At 35.8% G+C, this 17,838-nt stretch overlaps 1 protein-coding gene across 1 annotated transcript in view; it reads left to right on the plus strand.

Moving 5' to 3' along the window:
* The window catches only part of LOC150098309 (uncharacterized protein C05D11.1-like), a 287,991-nt gene that overhangs the window by 90,035 nt on the left and 180,118 nt on the right, over positions 1 to 17,838 (plus strand). The window contains exon 9 of the mRNA XM_090405135.1: positions 3,407 to 3,550. Within this exon, the coding sequence (XP_090261261.1) occupies positions 3,407 to 3,550 (144 nt within the window). The remainder of the gene's footprint in view (positions 1 to 3,406; positions 3,551 to 17,838) is intronic.

Here is a 17,838-nt window from a genome sequence, read left to right on the forward strand (position 1 = left end):
CAAAGTATCTTTTTTTTGGGGGGGGGGAGTAGTCTTGAACTGTCCATTCTTTCAATATGTTTAATCCACTTCTTTCTGGATTTGTATATTTGTCAATACCGAGTTAATTTAATTAATTAATTTATTTATTTATTTTTTTGCATATGGAGTATAGTTGTCAAGTACAAGATTGACATAATAGGAGTGAGTATGGATAAGTACAAGATCAACATAATAGGGGCGACTGAAACAAAAAAGGCAAAAACTGATGAGATCTTTCTGAGCAATAAATACAAAATGTAATGTTCAGGCAGTGACAATCAAGGAAAAGAAGAAGTAGCCATAGTATTCAACACTAAATACGAGGCTAATCTTCTTGAATGCTAGGCAGTCCAAGGTAGAGTGATGTGGGCAAATAAGAATGGGAACTGGACAATTAGACTTATTTGTGCATATGGTTCCACAGAAGGTTCTATTAAGCTAGAAGTGGAGGAATTTTTTGAGGCTTTAGAGAAAGCAACTGACACAATGAAAAAGGAAAAGTTGGTCCCTGTTCATCATCATCATCAAATTCCTGACATGTACCCTTAAGGGGTATACAGGATATGATAGTACTATATGAAAAATTTACATCATTACTAACTTCCTATCTACAATTTTCCTCCAAATCAATCTGTTACTTGTCAAGAATCCAACATTATCAGATCTTATATTTCTATCATCTAAGGCCCTTTTTATATATGGGTACTATGAGAGCTCTGCTCCAATCATCTGGAATTCATCGCTCTGTCCAGGTTTTCTGAATTATGCATTGCAGCCACTGTAAGACTTTTATACCACCATACTATAGCATTTCTGGTTGAATATCATCTATCTTGCTGTCTTTCCACATTTCAAGCCTTTGATGGCTTTTTCTACTTCAAGTATTGATATGTATTCCTGACTGTATGCCGGTAGAGTGTTTTTTACCACTGTGCTATCATTGCTTGTTTCATTTAGCAATTTCTCGAAGTAATTACTCCATACTTCAAGGATATCTTTCTCTCCTGTTTTCATGTCACCTTTATCATCTATAACTCCTTTAACAGCACACTTTCCTCCATTTCTAAGCTTCTTCAACAACCTCCAGAATATCTTACCGCCTTCTTGATATTTCTATTTTCTATGTTCTATGTTCTTGCCAAAGTCCTCCCATGACTTTTGTTTAGCTAGTTTTACGCAGTGTTTCGCTTTCTTACATTTGTCTCTGTATTCACTAAGAGCAAAAGCTGACTTATTTGCCAGGAACTTTTGATATGCTTCCTTCTTTTCTTTCACTGCCTCTTTAACTTCCTGTGTCCACCATGGAGTTCTGATTTTTCTATCCTTGCAGACAACCTCACCACATGCCTCTCTGGTTAAAAAAAAAACCCTGATTAATTCAGAATTTTCTTCAAGGTTTGGTTCCTGTTCTCAAACTCTTTCATTTTTTCTTCAATAATCTTTGTGTATTTTAGTCTACAGTTCACATCTGAGAGCTGCTCAACTTTTATCCGCTGTAAAACTTTCTTATACATTATTCTTTTCAATATGAAATTCAATTTTATCCTACTCAAGACTAAATAGTGATCGCCTCCAATTTCAAATCCTCTGTACACTCTGGTGTCCTGCACCAGGGAGAAAACATCACTATCAACACTATCTTTCACTGCCTCTTTAACTTCCTGTGTCCACCATGGAATTCTGATTTTTCTATCCTTGCAGACAACCTCACCACATGCCTCTCTGGTTAAAAAAAAAAACCCTGATTAATTCAGCGTTTTCTTCAAGGCTTGCCACTGAATCTCCAAGGTTTGGTTCCTGTTCTCAAACTCTTTCATTTTTTTTCTTCAATAATCTTTGTGTATTTTAGTCTACAGTTCACAACTGAGAGCTGCTCAACTTTTATCCGCTGTAAAACTTTCTTGCACGTTATTCTTTTCAATATGAAATTCAATTTTATCCTGCTCAAGACTAAATAGTGATCACCTCCAATTTCAAATCCTCTGTACACTCTGGTGTCCTGCACCAGGGAGAAACCATCACAATCAACAATAACGTAGTCAATGAGACTTTTCTTATTTCTTGCCTCTTCTTTCCATGTGAATTTGTGCACATTTTTATGTTGGAACATGGTGTTAGTAATAACCAGTCCATGTCATGAGCTGAAATCCAACAGGTATTTGCCATTATTATTAGCTTTGCTCTTTTCTCCAAATTTTCCCAAAATATTTTTGTATGTCTGACAATCATTTACTACTCTGCTATTTAGATCCCCAACAAGGACCAACTTTTCCTTTTTCATTGTGTCAGTTGTTTTTTCTAAAGCCTCAAAAAATTCCTCCACTTCTACCTTAGTAGAACTTTCTGTGGGATCATAGGCACAAATAAGTCTCATTGTCCAGTTCCCCATTCTCATATGTGCCCACATCACTCTCCTTAAGACTGCCTGCCATTCAAGAAGATTAGCCTCATATTTTGTGTTGAATACTATGGCTACTCCTTCTTTTCCTTGATTGTCATTTCCTGAATATAACATTTTGTATTTACCAGTTTTTGTCTTTTTTGTTTCAGTCACCTCTATTATGTCGATCTGGTACTTATCTAATTCTTCAGCTAGCTCCATTTCTTTGCCATTCAGGCTTCTTATGTTGATGGTACTGATCTTTAACTCTGGTGATGTTGAGTTGGGGTACGTTTTCAGATTTGTTCCAGTAGCTGACTTTTCGCTGTTTGCCCTGGTTCCCTGGCGAAAACAACGGGGGCCATGTTTAACCGGGCAATGCCCCAGCCAGCATGAAATTTTGTCATGTTGTGCCATCATTTTCTATATTGGTTTAAGCCAATAGGAATACAATTTGGTTGGCTAAATCCCAAATTGTCAGCCCATCCTTGTTCATTCAGTATCCAGGTAGATACCCAACTGGGTGCACCACGAGAAGGTAAGGATTGGACATTAGGTCAGAAGCCCTGGTCGGTTCTTTGCATTCCTTTAAAGGCTATGTGGAGGTCTCCTCTCAGTTATACAGCTTTAACCCTTAAGCACCCCGATTTATTTATTTTAGTAGTATCATATGTGCTGTGAGAGGTCACATCTCATTCCTGTTTCCTTCATATGTAATGCGAATCCTGTTTCATATCTATTGTTAAGGAAATTTCTCAGCTAATATAGAGATATTTATAGTGTTTCACTGTATATAATTTTCTGTATGATATTCCTTGATTAATGCCGTACAATTTCTGTGTAATATGCTTAAAATGTTTTATGCTAAAAAGAAAAAAAAATGCATTTAAGAGTATCAAGGTAAACTGTCACTTTTTTTTTTTTTTTTGTAGTTCATTATTAGTATCTAACAAAAACTACTTGTTTTGTGACAATATTTCAGTTACCACATTCTTTTTTGTTTAGACAGTGGGTGAACCAAGTCCAGAACTTTCAAAGCAGATGATGAACACAGAAAAGAAACGTATTGCAGCTCAAAGAGAAAGTTTAGGTGAAGCAGGGTTATTAGCTAGACAAACAGAATTAGAAAGAGCCACTGAAGAAAATGAAGTAAGTTGATTTTTTTAGATTGAAAATTATCACGTTACTATAAAACTATATTAGAAATTAAATTTAATATTTAAACAACTCTTCATGGGTTCTGTTGTGTAATTTTAGAAAGTTTAATTTGTCCACTTAAGAAGCTGAAAGATTTTTTAATACTGAAAAAAATCTGAAAAATCAAGATGCTTCTAAAATTGCTTCAAGTTGGGGGAAAAAAAAGCTAAGTTATTTTGGAAATGGAGCAGTTTGCCTTTGTAAATAGTCAGCTAAAAAAGATAACATTAAATGAGATTTTAATTAAAGATATTAATTTACATACCTGTGTGAAAAATTTTTGAAGGCAAAGATGGTAAAAAAACTTTGCACAAGACTTGATCAGAGTTGAGGTGGTGAACAGAAGATACCAACAGCTTAGTACAAAAATATTTTCAGATAAAAAGTATGAATAAAACCAATAACAAAAAAGTCAATACTGAAAAGATGAATTATGCAAATTATGGATTTGAAAGAACTGAGAATAAAGAAAATGATAAAAACTTGTTATATACACAGTAAGCCAACAACATACATGATGGGTACTAGCCATTTCATTTAAAATACGATCAGATTTAGTTAGCCAAAAACTAACTATGAGTTAGCTTCATAGTATTTTTGTGAAGTAAGTATTAGGAAGAGTTTGGTTGGATTGAGAGTATTTGGTAGTTGGGCTGGATTGAAAGAAAAGGGAAATAATTTATTTTATTTAATTGCCATGAAGGGACAGTAAATAGTATCTTTTTAGTGTTATAGCACATTTTGTGGAACTTATTGCTAGAGATTTAGAACAATGTAATTTGATTTTATTTTCTTCATCATAATCATCATCAAATTCCTGATGTATATACCCTCAAGGGGTGTACAGGATATGATAGTACTACATGAAAAATTACATCATTACTAACTTCCTATCTACAATTTTTCTCCAAATCAGTCTATTACCTGTCAAGACTCCAACATTATCAGATCTTATATTTCAATCTTCTAAGGCACTTTTTACCCTATCAATCCACCTATATCTTGGTCTTCCTTTCGGTCTTTTTCTTGCCAACCTGTCAGAGAACACTTGTTTTGCAATTCTTTCCTCCTCCATTCTGTTTTTAAGTGACCATACCACCTGAGATTAGCTCTGCTAATGCATTTCTGGATGCTAACAATGTCAAGTTCTTTCCTAATATCCTCATTTTTAATATGATATTGCCACTTAAGCAAGGGGTTTATGCTTCTAATCTTTCTCATGAGTCTCACATCTGTGGTCTCTAGTCTTTGGTCCAGTGTTTTATTTCTTATCCAGCTCTCATATCCACAAGTTAAAATTGGCTTGAATACTGTCTTGTATAGCTAATTTAGTGTTTTTGGTTAATTTCTCTCTTATTCCTTATAAATTTATTCAGTTGACTTCTGCAATACCAGCTTTGTTGTTTCTGTGGTCTGTTTCCATATTTAATTTACCATCTGATAGAAACATTCAAATTACTAAAAGGTTTTATAGGATTGATGCAGGGGAAATGTTTCAGCTGTGTGATAGTGATGGAAGAACAAGAGGTCATCTCTGGAAATTAAAGAAGAGTGTGGTTAACAAAGGTGTCAGAACAAGGTTTTTTGCCTGGAGGGTGGTGAATGAGTGGAATTCATTGCCTGACTTTGTTGTGAGCTCTTCATCTGTAAATGAATTCAAGAAGAGATATGACAGATATTGTTTTGCTAGTTTGGGTCTCCCGCGATGAGTCTACTGACTCCATGGAGATACCCGTAATAATAATAATAATAATAATAATAATAATAATCTTCACTAAAATTCATCCCTAAGTAGCTGAAATGTTTTACTTATTCTATAGGTACTCCATTCACCATGTAGTTGATATTTTCAATGTGTCTGCCTATTTTCATTGTCCTTGTCATTTTAATAGCGACCTTCATACCATATCTATTACAACAGTTATTCACTTTAGTTAGGGAATCTTGCTGACTTGTAGGGGATTATTTAGAAGTATAACATCATCTGCGTAAATCAAAGAGCTGAGATTAACATCTCCAATTTTGATATCAGGTTTAATACCACTTTCTTTCATAATGTGATCTATATAAATAATGAATAAGAGAGGGGATAATGTACATCCTTGTCTAACACCAGATTTAACATTAAACCATTTTCCTGTACTTCCTTCAATTCTAACTGCTGACTTAGAACTCAAATAAAGACTAAGTATTGCTTGATATAATGCCCCATTAACACCATATAATTGTAGTGTTTGGAATAGCTACTCTCTTGGTACCTTGTCATATGCCTTTTTGAGATCTACAAAACTTAAATACAGATTTTTGTTATATTCCCATGATTTCTCAACTATCTGTCATAAAGTGAAAATCTGATCCTGACAGCCTCTATTTGACCTGAATCCATCTTGTTTTTCATCAAGCTTCTCTTCTGCAATCCTTCTCAACCGTTTCTCAAGTATACTTGCATATATCTTACCAGGAACACTCAGTAGAGAAATATCTCTGTAATTCTATCATTCAGTTTTATTTCCTTTTTTATATGTAGGTACTATGAGCTCTACTCCAATCATCTGGAATTCGTCCCTCTGTCCAGGCTTTCTGAACTATGCAGTGCAGCCACTATAAGACTTTTATATCACCATACTTCAGCATTTCTAGTCGAATATCATCTACTCCTGCTGCTTTTCCACATTTCAGGCCTTTGATGGCTTTTTCTACTTCAAGTATGGATATGTATTCCTTACTGCATGCCTGGTCAGTGTTTTTTACTACTGGGCTGTCATCACTGCATGTTTCATTTAGTAATTTTTGAAGTACATTAAGGATATCTTTTTCTCCAGTTTTCATGTCACGTTATCATTTCTAATTCCTTTTACAGCACTCTTTCCTCCATTTCTGAGCTTCTTCAATAACCTCTAGAATAGCTTGCCACCTTCTTGATATTTATTTTTTGTGCTCTTACCAAATTCCTCCCATGACTTTTGTTTAGCTAGTTTTACACAGTATTAAGCTTCTTTACATTTGTCTCTGTATTCTCTAAGAGCAAAAACTGACTTATTTGCCAGGAACTTTTAATATGCTTTCCTCTTTTCTTTTACTGACTCTTTAACTCCCTTTTTCCACCATTGAGGTCTGATTCTTCTATCCTTGCAGACAACCTCACCACATGCCTCTCTGGCTGAATCAATCCATGTTTTCTTCAGGGCTTTGCCACTGAATCTCCAGTGTGAGCTTATTCTTTTAGAATGAATCTTAAATCTTATAATTTATCCAAGAAAAGCATTATTTTCTTGGATAAATAATGAGGTTGCAGAATCTATAGCAAATTGATGCCATGTGTGGATAGAGATTAAGAGACAGAACAGAAACCTGTTGATGCTCTTTTTGAAGCTTCAGAAGTTGTCTTTAGGTCATACTTTCTGGGAAAGCCTGATTCAGAACAGAGATGTAGATGGAATAAAAGATAAATTGGAATAGCAGGTTTGATTTAGTCATCATTCAAACTGTAAACAGATACTAAGCAGCTGTTGGTTATGTTATTGTAAGATTTAGCAAAATTTTTTTTAAATAATAATAATTTTTATTAGCTCTCAAATAAATTAAGGTAGCAATTCAACTGTTTCTTACTAATGAGTTGTTACAGATTTTAAATAATTCATTATAATTTGCATAATGTGCAATTGATATAACACAGTAACTCATATACAGTAAGTTACTGTGTATTATTATTATTAATAAATAATAATCATAGTAGCAATATATGCTTAAGAGTTCATAATCACATATGGTAAATAATATTATTATATTCTGCAGTTTAAATTTTTTTAAAATAATAACTTTTATTAATCTTTGGAATATTTACATATTTACAATAATCATCTTGAGTAATATTCCAACATATTATTTTACATAGTACATTCCTGAAGTGCTGCATTTTATAGTCCATTTTCTACAATGATTAAAATTTTTTTAATAATTTACTGCTTTTATGAATTTCATTTGTGATTTTTTTTATATTTAATTTAATTAGTAATTAAATAAGTTAAACAAAGATGTGTTGAGAGATATATTAATCAAAAATAATACTTTTTTTTATGAAGACAAGGTTTTTATTATTTGCGTATAATCATTTAAACTATCATACTTTTTTTTAGTTCAGACAGATTTAGATCATACTTTGTTGTTAATGTCATGCAGTTCCAAATGTTTTCATGTTGCATGATACAACATGTCTGCATGTTGTATCATATTCTCTCTTGATATCTTTTTAATAGTATGTTCTAATTTTCACAGTAATTAATACTTTGATTATTTTAGTCATTTCATTAAAATATTAATTATAATAAATCTATATTAATGATCAGTATAATTTTTTTAACATATTTTTATTTCTTCTGAAATAAATTACATATGTATTTAATAAAATTTAGGCAATTCTATAATTTCTTACATGTGATGCCTTCACTCTTAATATTCTTATAATTTGTACAATGTGCAATTCATATAACAGAATAATAACAATCACAGTAATATTGTTTGCAATTACAGTTACTTAAGCTAGATAATATGATTACATGCTGCAGTTTACTTTTTTTTTCTTTTCTTTTTTTTTTTTTTTAATGTTTGACAAAAGGGTCAAAGCTGTATAACTGAGAGGAGACCTCCACATAGCCTTTAAAGGAATGCGGAGAACCGACCAGGGCTTCTGACCTAATGTCCAATCCTCACCTTCTCGTGGTGCACCCTGTTGGGTATCTACTTTGATACTGAACGAACGAGGATGGGCTGGCAATTTGGGATTTAGCCGACCAAATTGTATTCTTATTGGTTAAACCAAAATAAAAAATGATGGTACAACATGACAAAATTTCATGCCGGCTGGGGCGTCGCCCGGTTAAACAAGGCCCCCGTTGTTTTCGCCAGGGAACCAGGGCGAACAGCGAAAAGTCAGCTACTGGAACAAATCTGAAAACAAACCCCAACTCAACATCACCAGAGTTAAAGATCGGTACTATCAACGTAAGAAGCCTGAATGGCAAAGAAATGGAGCTAGCTGAGGAATTAGATAAGTACCAGATCGACATAATAGGGGTAACTGAAACAAAAAAGACCAAAACTGGTGAGATCTTTCTGAGCAATAAATACAAAATGTTATATTCAGGCAATAACAATCAAGGAAAAGAAGGAGTAGCCATAGTATTCAACACAAAATACGAGGCTAATCTTCTTGAATGGCAGTCAGTCTCAAGTAGAGTAATGTGGGCAAATATGAGAATGGGGAACTGGACAATGAGACTTATTTGTGCCTATGGTCCCACAGAAGGTTCTACTAAGGTAGAAGTGGAGGAATTTTTTGAGGCTTTAGAAAAAGCAACTGACACAATGAAAAAGGAAAAGTTGGTCCTTGTTGGGGATATAAATAGTAGAGTAGGAAATGATTGTGAGACATACAAAAATATTTTGGGAAAATTTGGAGAAAAGAGCAAAGCTAATAATAATGGCAAATATCTGTTGGATTTCTGCTCAGGACATGGACTGGTTATTACTAACACCATGTTCCAACATAAAAATGTGCACAAATTCACATGGAGAGAAGAGGCTAGGAATAAGAAAAGTCTCATTGACTATGTTATTGTTGATAGTGATGTTTTCTCCCTGGTGCAGGACACCAGAGTGTACAGAGGATTTGAAATTGGAAGTGATCACTATTTAGTCTTGAGCAGGATGAAATTGAATTTCATATTGAAAAGAATAACATGTAAGAAAGTTTTAAAGCGAATAAAAGTTGAGCAGCTCTCAGATGTAAACTGTAGACTAAAATACAGAAATATTATTGAAAAGAAAATGAAAGAGTTTGAGAACAGGAATCAAACCTTGGAGATTCAGTGGCAAACTCTGAAGGAAACATTGATTGATTCTGCCAGAGAGGCATGTGGTGAGGTTGTGTGCAAAGATAAAAAAATCAGAACTCCCTGGTGGACACAGGAAGTTAAAGAGGCAGTTAAGGAAAAGAAGAAAGCATATCAAAAGTTCCTGGCAAATAAGTCAGCTTTTACTCTTACAGAATACAGAGACAAATGTAAGAAAGCTAAACAGTGTGTAAAACTAGCTAAACAAAAGTCATGGGAGGACTTTGGCAAGAATATAGAAAATAAATATCAAGAAGGTGGCAAAATATTCTGGAGGTTGTTGAAGAAGCTTAGGAATGGAGGAAAGAGTGCTGTAAAAGGAATTAGAGATGATAAAGGTGAAATGAAAACAGGAGAAAAAGATATCCTTGAAGTATGGAGTAATTACTTTGAAAAACTGCTAAATGAAACAAGCAGTGATGACAGCACAGTGATAAAAAACACTGACCAGGCATGCAGTCAGGAATACATAACTATACTTGAAGTAGAAAAAGCCATCAAAGGCTTGAAATGTGGAAAGGCAGCAGGAGTAGATGATATTCGACCAGAAATGCTGAAGTATGGTGGTATAAGAGTCTTACAGTGGTTGCACTGCATAGTTCAGAAAGCCTGGACAGAGGGACGAATTCCCGATGATTGGAGTAGAGCTCTCATAGTACCCATATATAAAAAGGGAAATAAAACTGAATGTGAGAATTACAGAGGTATTTCCCTAATGAATGTTCCTGGCAAGATCTATGCAAGTATACTTGAGAAACGGTTGAGAAGAATTGTGGAAGAAAAGCTTGGTGAAGAACAAGCGGGATTCAGGCCAAATAGAGGCTGTCAGGATCAGATCTTCACTTTACGACAAATAGTCGAGAAAGCATGGGAATATAACAAAGATCTGTATTTAAGTTTTGTCGATTTGGAAAAGGCATATGACAAGGTGCCAAGAGAGAAGCTATTCAATACGCTGCAGTTATATGGTGTCAATGGGGCATTATATCAAGCAATACTTAGTCTTTATTTGAGTTGTGAGTCAGCAGTTAGAATTGAAGGAAGTACAGGAAGATGGTTTAATGTTAAATCTGGTGTGAGACAAGGATGTACATTATCCCCTCTGTTATTCATTATCTATATGGATCACATTATGAAGGAATGTGGTATTAAACCTGATATCAAAATTGGAGATGTTAATGTCAGCTCTTTGCTTTATGCGGATGATGTTATACTTCTAAATAAATCCGCTACAAGTCTGCAAGATTCTCTGACTAAATTGAATAGCTGTTGTAATAGATATGGTATGAAGGTCAGCAATAAAAAGACAAAGACAATGAAAATAGGCAGAATCATTGAAAATGTCAACTGTGTTGTGAATGGAGAACCTGTGGAACAAGTAAAATATTTCAGCTACTTAGGCACAATTTTTACTGAAGATGGTAAACTAAATATAGAAATAGACAACAGAATCAGCAAAGCTGGTATCGTGGGAAGTCAATTGAATAAATTCATATGGAATAAGAAAGAAATTAGTCGGAACACTAAATTAGCTGTATACAAGACTGTGTTCAAACCAATTTTAACTTATGGATCTGAGAACTGGGTCAGAAGTAAAACACTTGACCAAAGACTAGAGACCGCAGATATGAGAGTCCTGAGAAAGATTAGAGGCGTGAACAGATGGCATCAATGGCAATATCATATTAAAAATGAGGATATTAGGAAAGAACTTGACATTGTCAGCATCCAGGAATGCGTTAGCAGAGCTAATCTCAGATGGTATGGTCACTTAAATAGAATGGGAGAGGAAAGATTAGCAAAACAAGTGTTCTCTGCCAGGTTGGCAGGAAAACGACCCAGAGGAAGACCAAGATATAGGTGGATTGATACGGTACAAAGTGCCTTAGACGATAGAAATATAAGATCTGATAATGTTGGAGTCTTGACAAGTAACAGACTGATTTGGAGGAAAATTGTAGATAGGAAGTTAGTAATGATGTAATTTTTTCATGTAGTACTGTCATATCCTGTACACCCCTTGAGGGTACATGGCAGGAATTTGATGATGATGATGATTATATTATATTTTATCCTTTGCCCTACACTATTATTTTATATACTTTTATTATATTATTATATGCTTTTGCCCTACACTATTCCCATCCTTATCATACTCAGATGTCTCTATTTCATCATCACCCACAGAAAAAGCTAATCTCCTGGCTTCACACTTTGCCTCCAATGCACACATAACTGACAGTGACAAATGCCTCCCAGTCATTCCAACTACCCAACATACAATGTCCCTATAACTTTTTGCCGAAAAGATCAGAAACCTATTGGCTAAATTAGACACAAAAAAATCTCCTGGCCCTGATTGCATTCCTCCAATTGTCCTGAAGGTTTATGCACCAGAACTGCCTCCTATCCTATGCCACCTGTACATACTCCCTTACTCCACTGGTATATATCTTAAAGCATGGAAATTGGCCTGTATGCAACCCATTTCTAAGAAGGGTAACAAACACTTCCATCTAACTACTGCCCTATCTCACTCACGTCAGTCCTATCTAAAGCGATGGAGAAACCATCAATTCTCAACTCCTACACTGCCTTGAAAGCACCCATTTATTAAGCGACCACCAGTATGGATTCTGTCGCTGCCGATCAACAGGAGATCTACTCTCATATATCATCCATCTCTGGACAAATGCCATGGAGAAATTTGGCAAATCTCAAGTGGTTGCACTTGATATCTCCAAAGCTTTTGACCGGGTCTGCACATAGGCTTACTAAGCAAACTTCCATCATTTGGACTACCTCAGGACTTCTGCAGTTGGATTGTCAGCTTTCTGTCTGAATACACACTGTGTGTGATGGTAGTCGGTTCCCTATCCTCTAACTATCCAACTAATGTTGGGGTTTCACAAGGTTCTGTTCTCTCACCAACCCTCTTCCTTCTGTATATCAATGACCTACTTCACTTGACCTCCAACCAATACACAGTTTGCAGATGACAGCACATTGCCTTCTTTCCTTTCATTTGACAAACCTTACTCTACACAACTCACTTCAACCTACGGAACATCAACCACCACTACCCTCAATTCTGACCTCCAAGCCATCCTTCAATGGGAGTCAGATAACCTCATCAACTTCAGTGCTAGTAAAACCCAGTTCTGTCTTATTTCTCACAAAAAATAACCATTTTCCCCGATATTATTTTTGATAACACTCAAATTTCCAGACAAGATGAGATTTCCCTTCTTGGAATTACTGACATCAGGCCTCTCCTGGCATAAACACATCACAACCATTGCATCCTCAGCTTCCAAAAAACTAAGATTTCTCTTTCACTCACAACATTACTTCACCTCTAAACAGCTGTTAACCTTATACAAGTCACCCATCTCTTACCATCTCCCCTCATTGGTCTCCAAAAAATCATCCAATTGAGTTGGATGATTTTTTGGAGACCAATGAAGAGAACTCACCAGAAATGCTTTCAGAAGGAGTCAAGGTGATAATATAGGATACAGCAAAGAAGTATCTCATCCAAATAAGAAGAAAAAGAGACCCATGGATATCAGATTTAACATGGGAACTAATAAAAAAAAAGGCAGTTGGAAAAACAAAGAAACACAGGGACTGAAGAATATAAAAGATTACATACAAAAGTCAGAAGAGCCATCAAGCAGGACAAGGAAAATTTCTATACTAATAAATGTTAAGAGATAGAGTTCTAGACGAGGAGGCACAATTATAAAATGATGTTTTATTTAGTTTGTGACTTAAAGCACAAGTTTAAGCCCAAATTGAATGTCATCAAAGACAGGAATGGAGCATTACTAACAGAAGATGTAGAAAGTTTTTTACCTTGGGTATATACTATGTTAAAGATATCAAGCAATTTTATAAACTAGGTTTTAATCCTTTTTCCCAAGTAAGCAAACAGGCAAGTAAGTCAAGTTTGCGCCTGAACATAGTTAAAGTCTGAGGCAACTCGTGGTAAAGGTGGTCACTACCCAGACCAGTTTCGACCTTTATTGAGGTCTCGTTAGTGGGAGCCAGACCCAAAAAATGCCAAGGTTGAAGTAATGCAGAGCTTATAAATTTTACCTAAACAAGTTACCACATGGTGCTTTGACCTTATTAAATAAAAATCTCAAATCCACCTTTACCACAAGTTGCCTCAGACTTGAACTATGTTCAGGTGCAAACTTGATTGCTTACTTGGGAAAAAGGAACCTAGATTATAAAATTGCTTGGTATCTTTAACATGGTATATACCCAAGGTAAAAAACCTTTCTACATGTTACTCTCATCCTGAGATTTTTATTTAATAAAGTAAAAGTGACGTGTGGCAAATTGTTTAGGTCAAATTTATAAGCTCTGCATTATTTCAACCTTGGCATTTTTTGGATCTGGCTCCCACTGACAAGACCTCGATAAAGGTCAAAACCGGTCTGGGTAGTGGCCCTTGCCTTTAATGCATAGCTGTTAAATTCTGAATGAAACTGAAATTAAATCCATTTATGTTTCATTCAGATTTAACATGCAGTGACATTCCCAGGGCCAATATTGGTATATCAGAAGAAATAAAGCTAATTGTAATTTATAAGCAACATTAGTAATTTGAGTAAATGCATCATGTTGTAAATAATTATTGTAAATTTTCTAGTGTTTAAACTATGTGGATTTTGTGCAAATACTTGTGTATTGCCGGGAGAAAGATAATCAGATTAGATAGTGATGGCCTGAGACTAAACACTTGCACCAAGTAGGATGCGTATGCGGGTTCCCTCCATAAAGCACGCTAGGAGAGAGTGTGGCGCTAGGTGCTGGAAAAAGTAAGGTGTCGTGGGAAAAGGGAGAGAGAGCAGGATGACGTAGAGAGGAAACATCAGGCGCGTGATTTAAAAAGCGTAGCAGCGCTAGTTTGTGGTTTTTTTCTCCTCCTCTTGAATTGGAGTGGTCATCGAGATAGAGGTTGTTGGAGCACACTGAAGTGTCCATGACAAGTTCGCTGGGTAACTAGTAGCCCAGCGGAGCGGAGTTCCCAATCACCACAGAGATTGTTATGCCATGTCGCGCCAGACTTACCTTTTGGTGTAGATGTGTCTAGTCTGAGTCCATCAGTCGAATAGTGCAGATGAAATCAATTAAGAGAAGGATCATGGAAATGAAGTTCTGTCAAGATGTATGTGAAGATCGAATAATTCCCCAACCTTTCGTAATGTAGAATTTTGATCTGTTATATAATTGTGTTGTGGGAAACAACCTGTAATTGTAAAAAGGACTTTAGGTTTGTAATGTTTCGATTAATGAAAGGACTTTAGAGATTATGCTAAAGGAAGTAGAGGAACTTTAAGTTTTGGATGGAGGAACTGTGTGGAAGCTCATCGAGATAATTTTGTTATTGATAAATGAATAACCTTTAGCATTGTTATGTGTAAAATGGATAATTGACTTTTGATAGAATTTCCTACTTTAAATAATGTTTTAACTTATTACGGGAGAATTAGAAATTTTAGTTGAGTATACTCATTCCTTAAAGTTACTGCAATTCTATGTCAGAATTTGTTCATAAAGTGTAAATTGTTTGATTTTGTAATTAAATGTTTTTCTCTAGTATTAATTGATGACTTGCCTGATTTCCTTTCTATTGCACTGCTCATTAAGTTAGAACCAAGGCGGGAGGTAAAATACAAGAGAGGCTACGACTGTGAAATGAATTTTAGTTATTTGATGAATTTAGAATTTAACGAATTAAGAAGTTTAACGGCCCAGATTAAATATCGAGACTGCATAGGAATTAGAGTAAATTAACTTGATGCATCGAGCAAAGAACTTTTATTGAAATTAGGTTAAGGAAATTATGTGAAGGATTAAGTCAGGATTAAGATCATAAACCATGACGTTAAAAGAGAAAAGAATAAATATTACATAGCATCATACATCTCTGCAAGGGGATGTGCTTTGCATTAGAGGAAAATACTAAGGAAAGTGATCGAAGCTTGCTCCACCTTTACCACGAGTTGCCTCAGACTTGAACTATATTCAGTCGCAAACTTGACTTATTTGTCTGTTTGCTTACTTGGGAAAAAGGATTAAAACTTAGCTTATAAAATTGCTTGGTATCTTTAACATACTAACAGAAGAATTGGAAATCAAAAACAGATGGAAAGAATACTGTAAGGAACTGTACAGCAGAATGGATAAAGAAAACGTCGAGCCCTCTCACCAGGAAAATTTTGATTTGGAACCTCCTCCACTTAGGCATGAAGTTGAAACAACAGTTAAGCAGTTTTCATACCACTACATAAGAAAGGTGATAGGTGATATGAAGGCATGCAAGAACTATAGAACTATTAGTTTAATATCTCACGCAAGCAAAATTTTATTGAAGATCATGCTAAATAGGATTGAGGCCAAAGTTGGCAGAGATACCTGAGGAACAAGCAGGTTTTAAGAAAGGTAAGGGCACCAGATCCTTTCCATTAGACAGATCATAGAAAAATATAAAGAATTCAGACTCCCTCTGGTAATGTATTTCTTAGACTACTCTAAAGCTTTTGACTGTGGGCTTTCCTTAATGGGTTTTCCTCAACACACTACCAGGTTTCTTGTGTAGAGGCTTAAGTGCTGTGAGGACATTATGTTGGAGGTTTAATGGATTTTTTACAACACTCAAAAAGAATTAAAATAGAATTTAATACTTCCTATATTTCGTCCTAGTCACTAGGACATCTACGGGGATTACAAAGACAATTAATGTAACATGCACACAAAAACTTACAATACTAAGCCCAACCACGTGGGTGACAATACAGTCCTATCTAGGTGGAGCGCCCTCTAAGGGCAGTTGTAGATGGCCTGGAATGTAAGGTGGGACCTCTGGTGATGACTGTTTCCCAAATCTTCGGAAGCTTAATGCAACCGTATTTGTTAAGATTTGGTTGGTTTTTGAGAGCTGCTGCTGCTTCTAAGAAAAGTCTCTCTTTCTTGAATTTGCTGTGGTGGAGCATGGCGGTTTTCTTCCATGATACTCTGTGGGTGGTGTCCAAAACGTGGTCAGCCAAGCCTGAATGGCCATAGTTGTGTTTAACGATGTACGACTTGTGTTCCTCCAGGCGGATGGATGCTGATCTGCCTGTCTGTCCAAAGTACGCAAGCTTACAGGAACAGGGTACTTTGTAAACTCCAGGCAGAGAGAGAGGAGGGAGCTGATCTTTTGTAGAACGGATAAGGGTAGCCAGTTTGCGGTAGGGCTTATATGCTGTGTGTAGGTTATACTTTTTTAGTATCTTGGCTATTTTTTCCGAAGTTCCACGGATGTAGGGTATGGTGATGGCATTTTTGAATTCTTGTTGAAGAGAGGGACGGGGAATGGGGGAGGAATTTATTATTTTTTTGATGCTGTGTTCGCTGTAGCCATTGGAGAGGAAAGTTCTGTGTATGTGGTTAAGCTCAGTAGTGAGGGCGGTTCCACTGGAACAAAGATTGTGGGCTCTCTTGGTAAGGGTTTTAATGATGCCATATTGTTGTGAGGGGTGGTGGTGGGAGAGTTTGTGAATGTATCTGCCTGTGTGTGTGGGTTTTCTGTATACAGTGAAGGCAAGTGTATCATTAGGCAGGCTCGTGACTAAGGTGTCTAGGAAGGGTAAACAATTGTTCTTTTCCTTTTCCATAGTAAACTGGATTCTTGGATGTAGGCTATTGAGATGACCAAGGAAGGAATCTAACGTGTCTGGGCCATGAGGCCGAATAGAGAACACATCATCTACATATCTAAGCCAGATAGACGGTTTGAGTGGGGCTGACGGTTTGAGCCCCGGTGTTGTACCACCTTACCCCAGTCCTGAAGATACTTTCAGGTGCAAACTTTGTTTGCTCACACTTGGAAAAAGGATTAAAATAAATTTATTATTATTATGCTCCTTAAGGATATTGACAGAAGAAAGTTAAAATATTTTGGACACATTAAAAGGTTGGAAGGGGGACTTCTCAGAACAATAATAGAAGATAAAGTTCCTGGAAAAAGAGGAAGGGGTAGACCATCAATTAGATGGGTGATGTGCATGGAGTACTGATCTTCAGAAAGTTGAGTCCTCCAGAAAAGCAAACAACAGGACTACATGGCGAGACCTGGTGTGGCACATCACTGAACATCAGAGTGACCATACGGCATTTATAGATGCCCAGTGAACATATAGATAATTATATTTGTATATTGTACAAATATTTCCATGGCAAATGTTCATCTGAAATAGCATTAATAATTTCCCCACTCAGTACTAAGCCCATTTGAACACATACAGCTGCCATCTGTACACATACACCTTATAGACCAGGTGATGGAAAAGA

This window comes from Typopeltis vanoorti, chromosome 15 (genome assembly GCF_054136105.1).
Source record: "Typopeltis vanoorti isolate ZY-2024b chromosome 15, IOZ_Tvanoo_1.0, whole genome shotgun sequence".
Taxonomy (NCBI): Eukaryota; Metazoa; Arthropoda; class Arachnida; order Uropygi; family Thelyphonidae; genus Typopeltis; species Typopeltis vanoorti.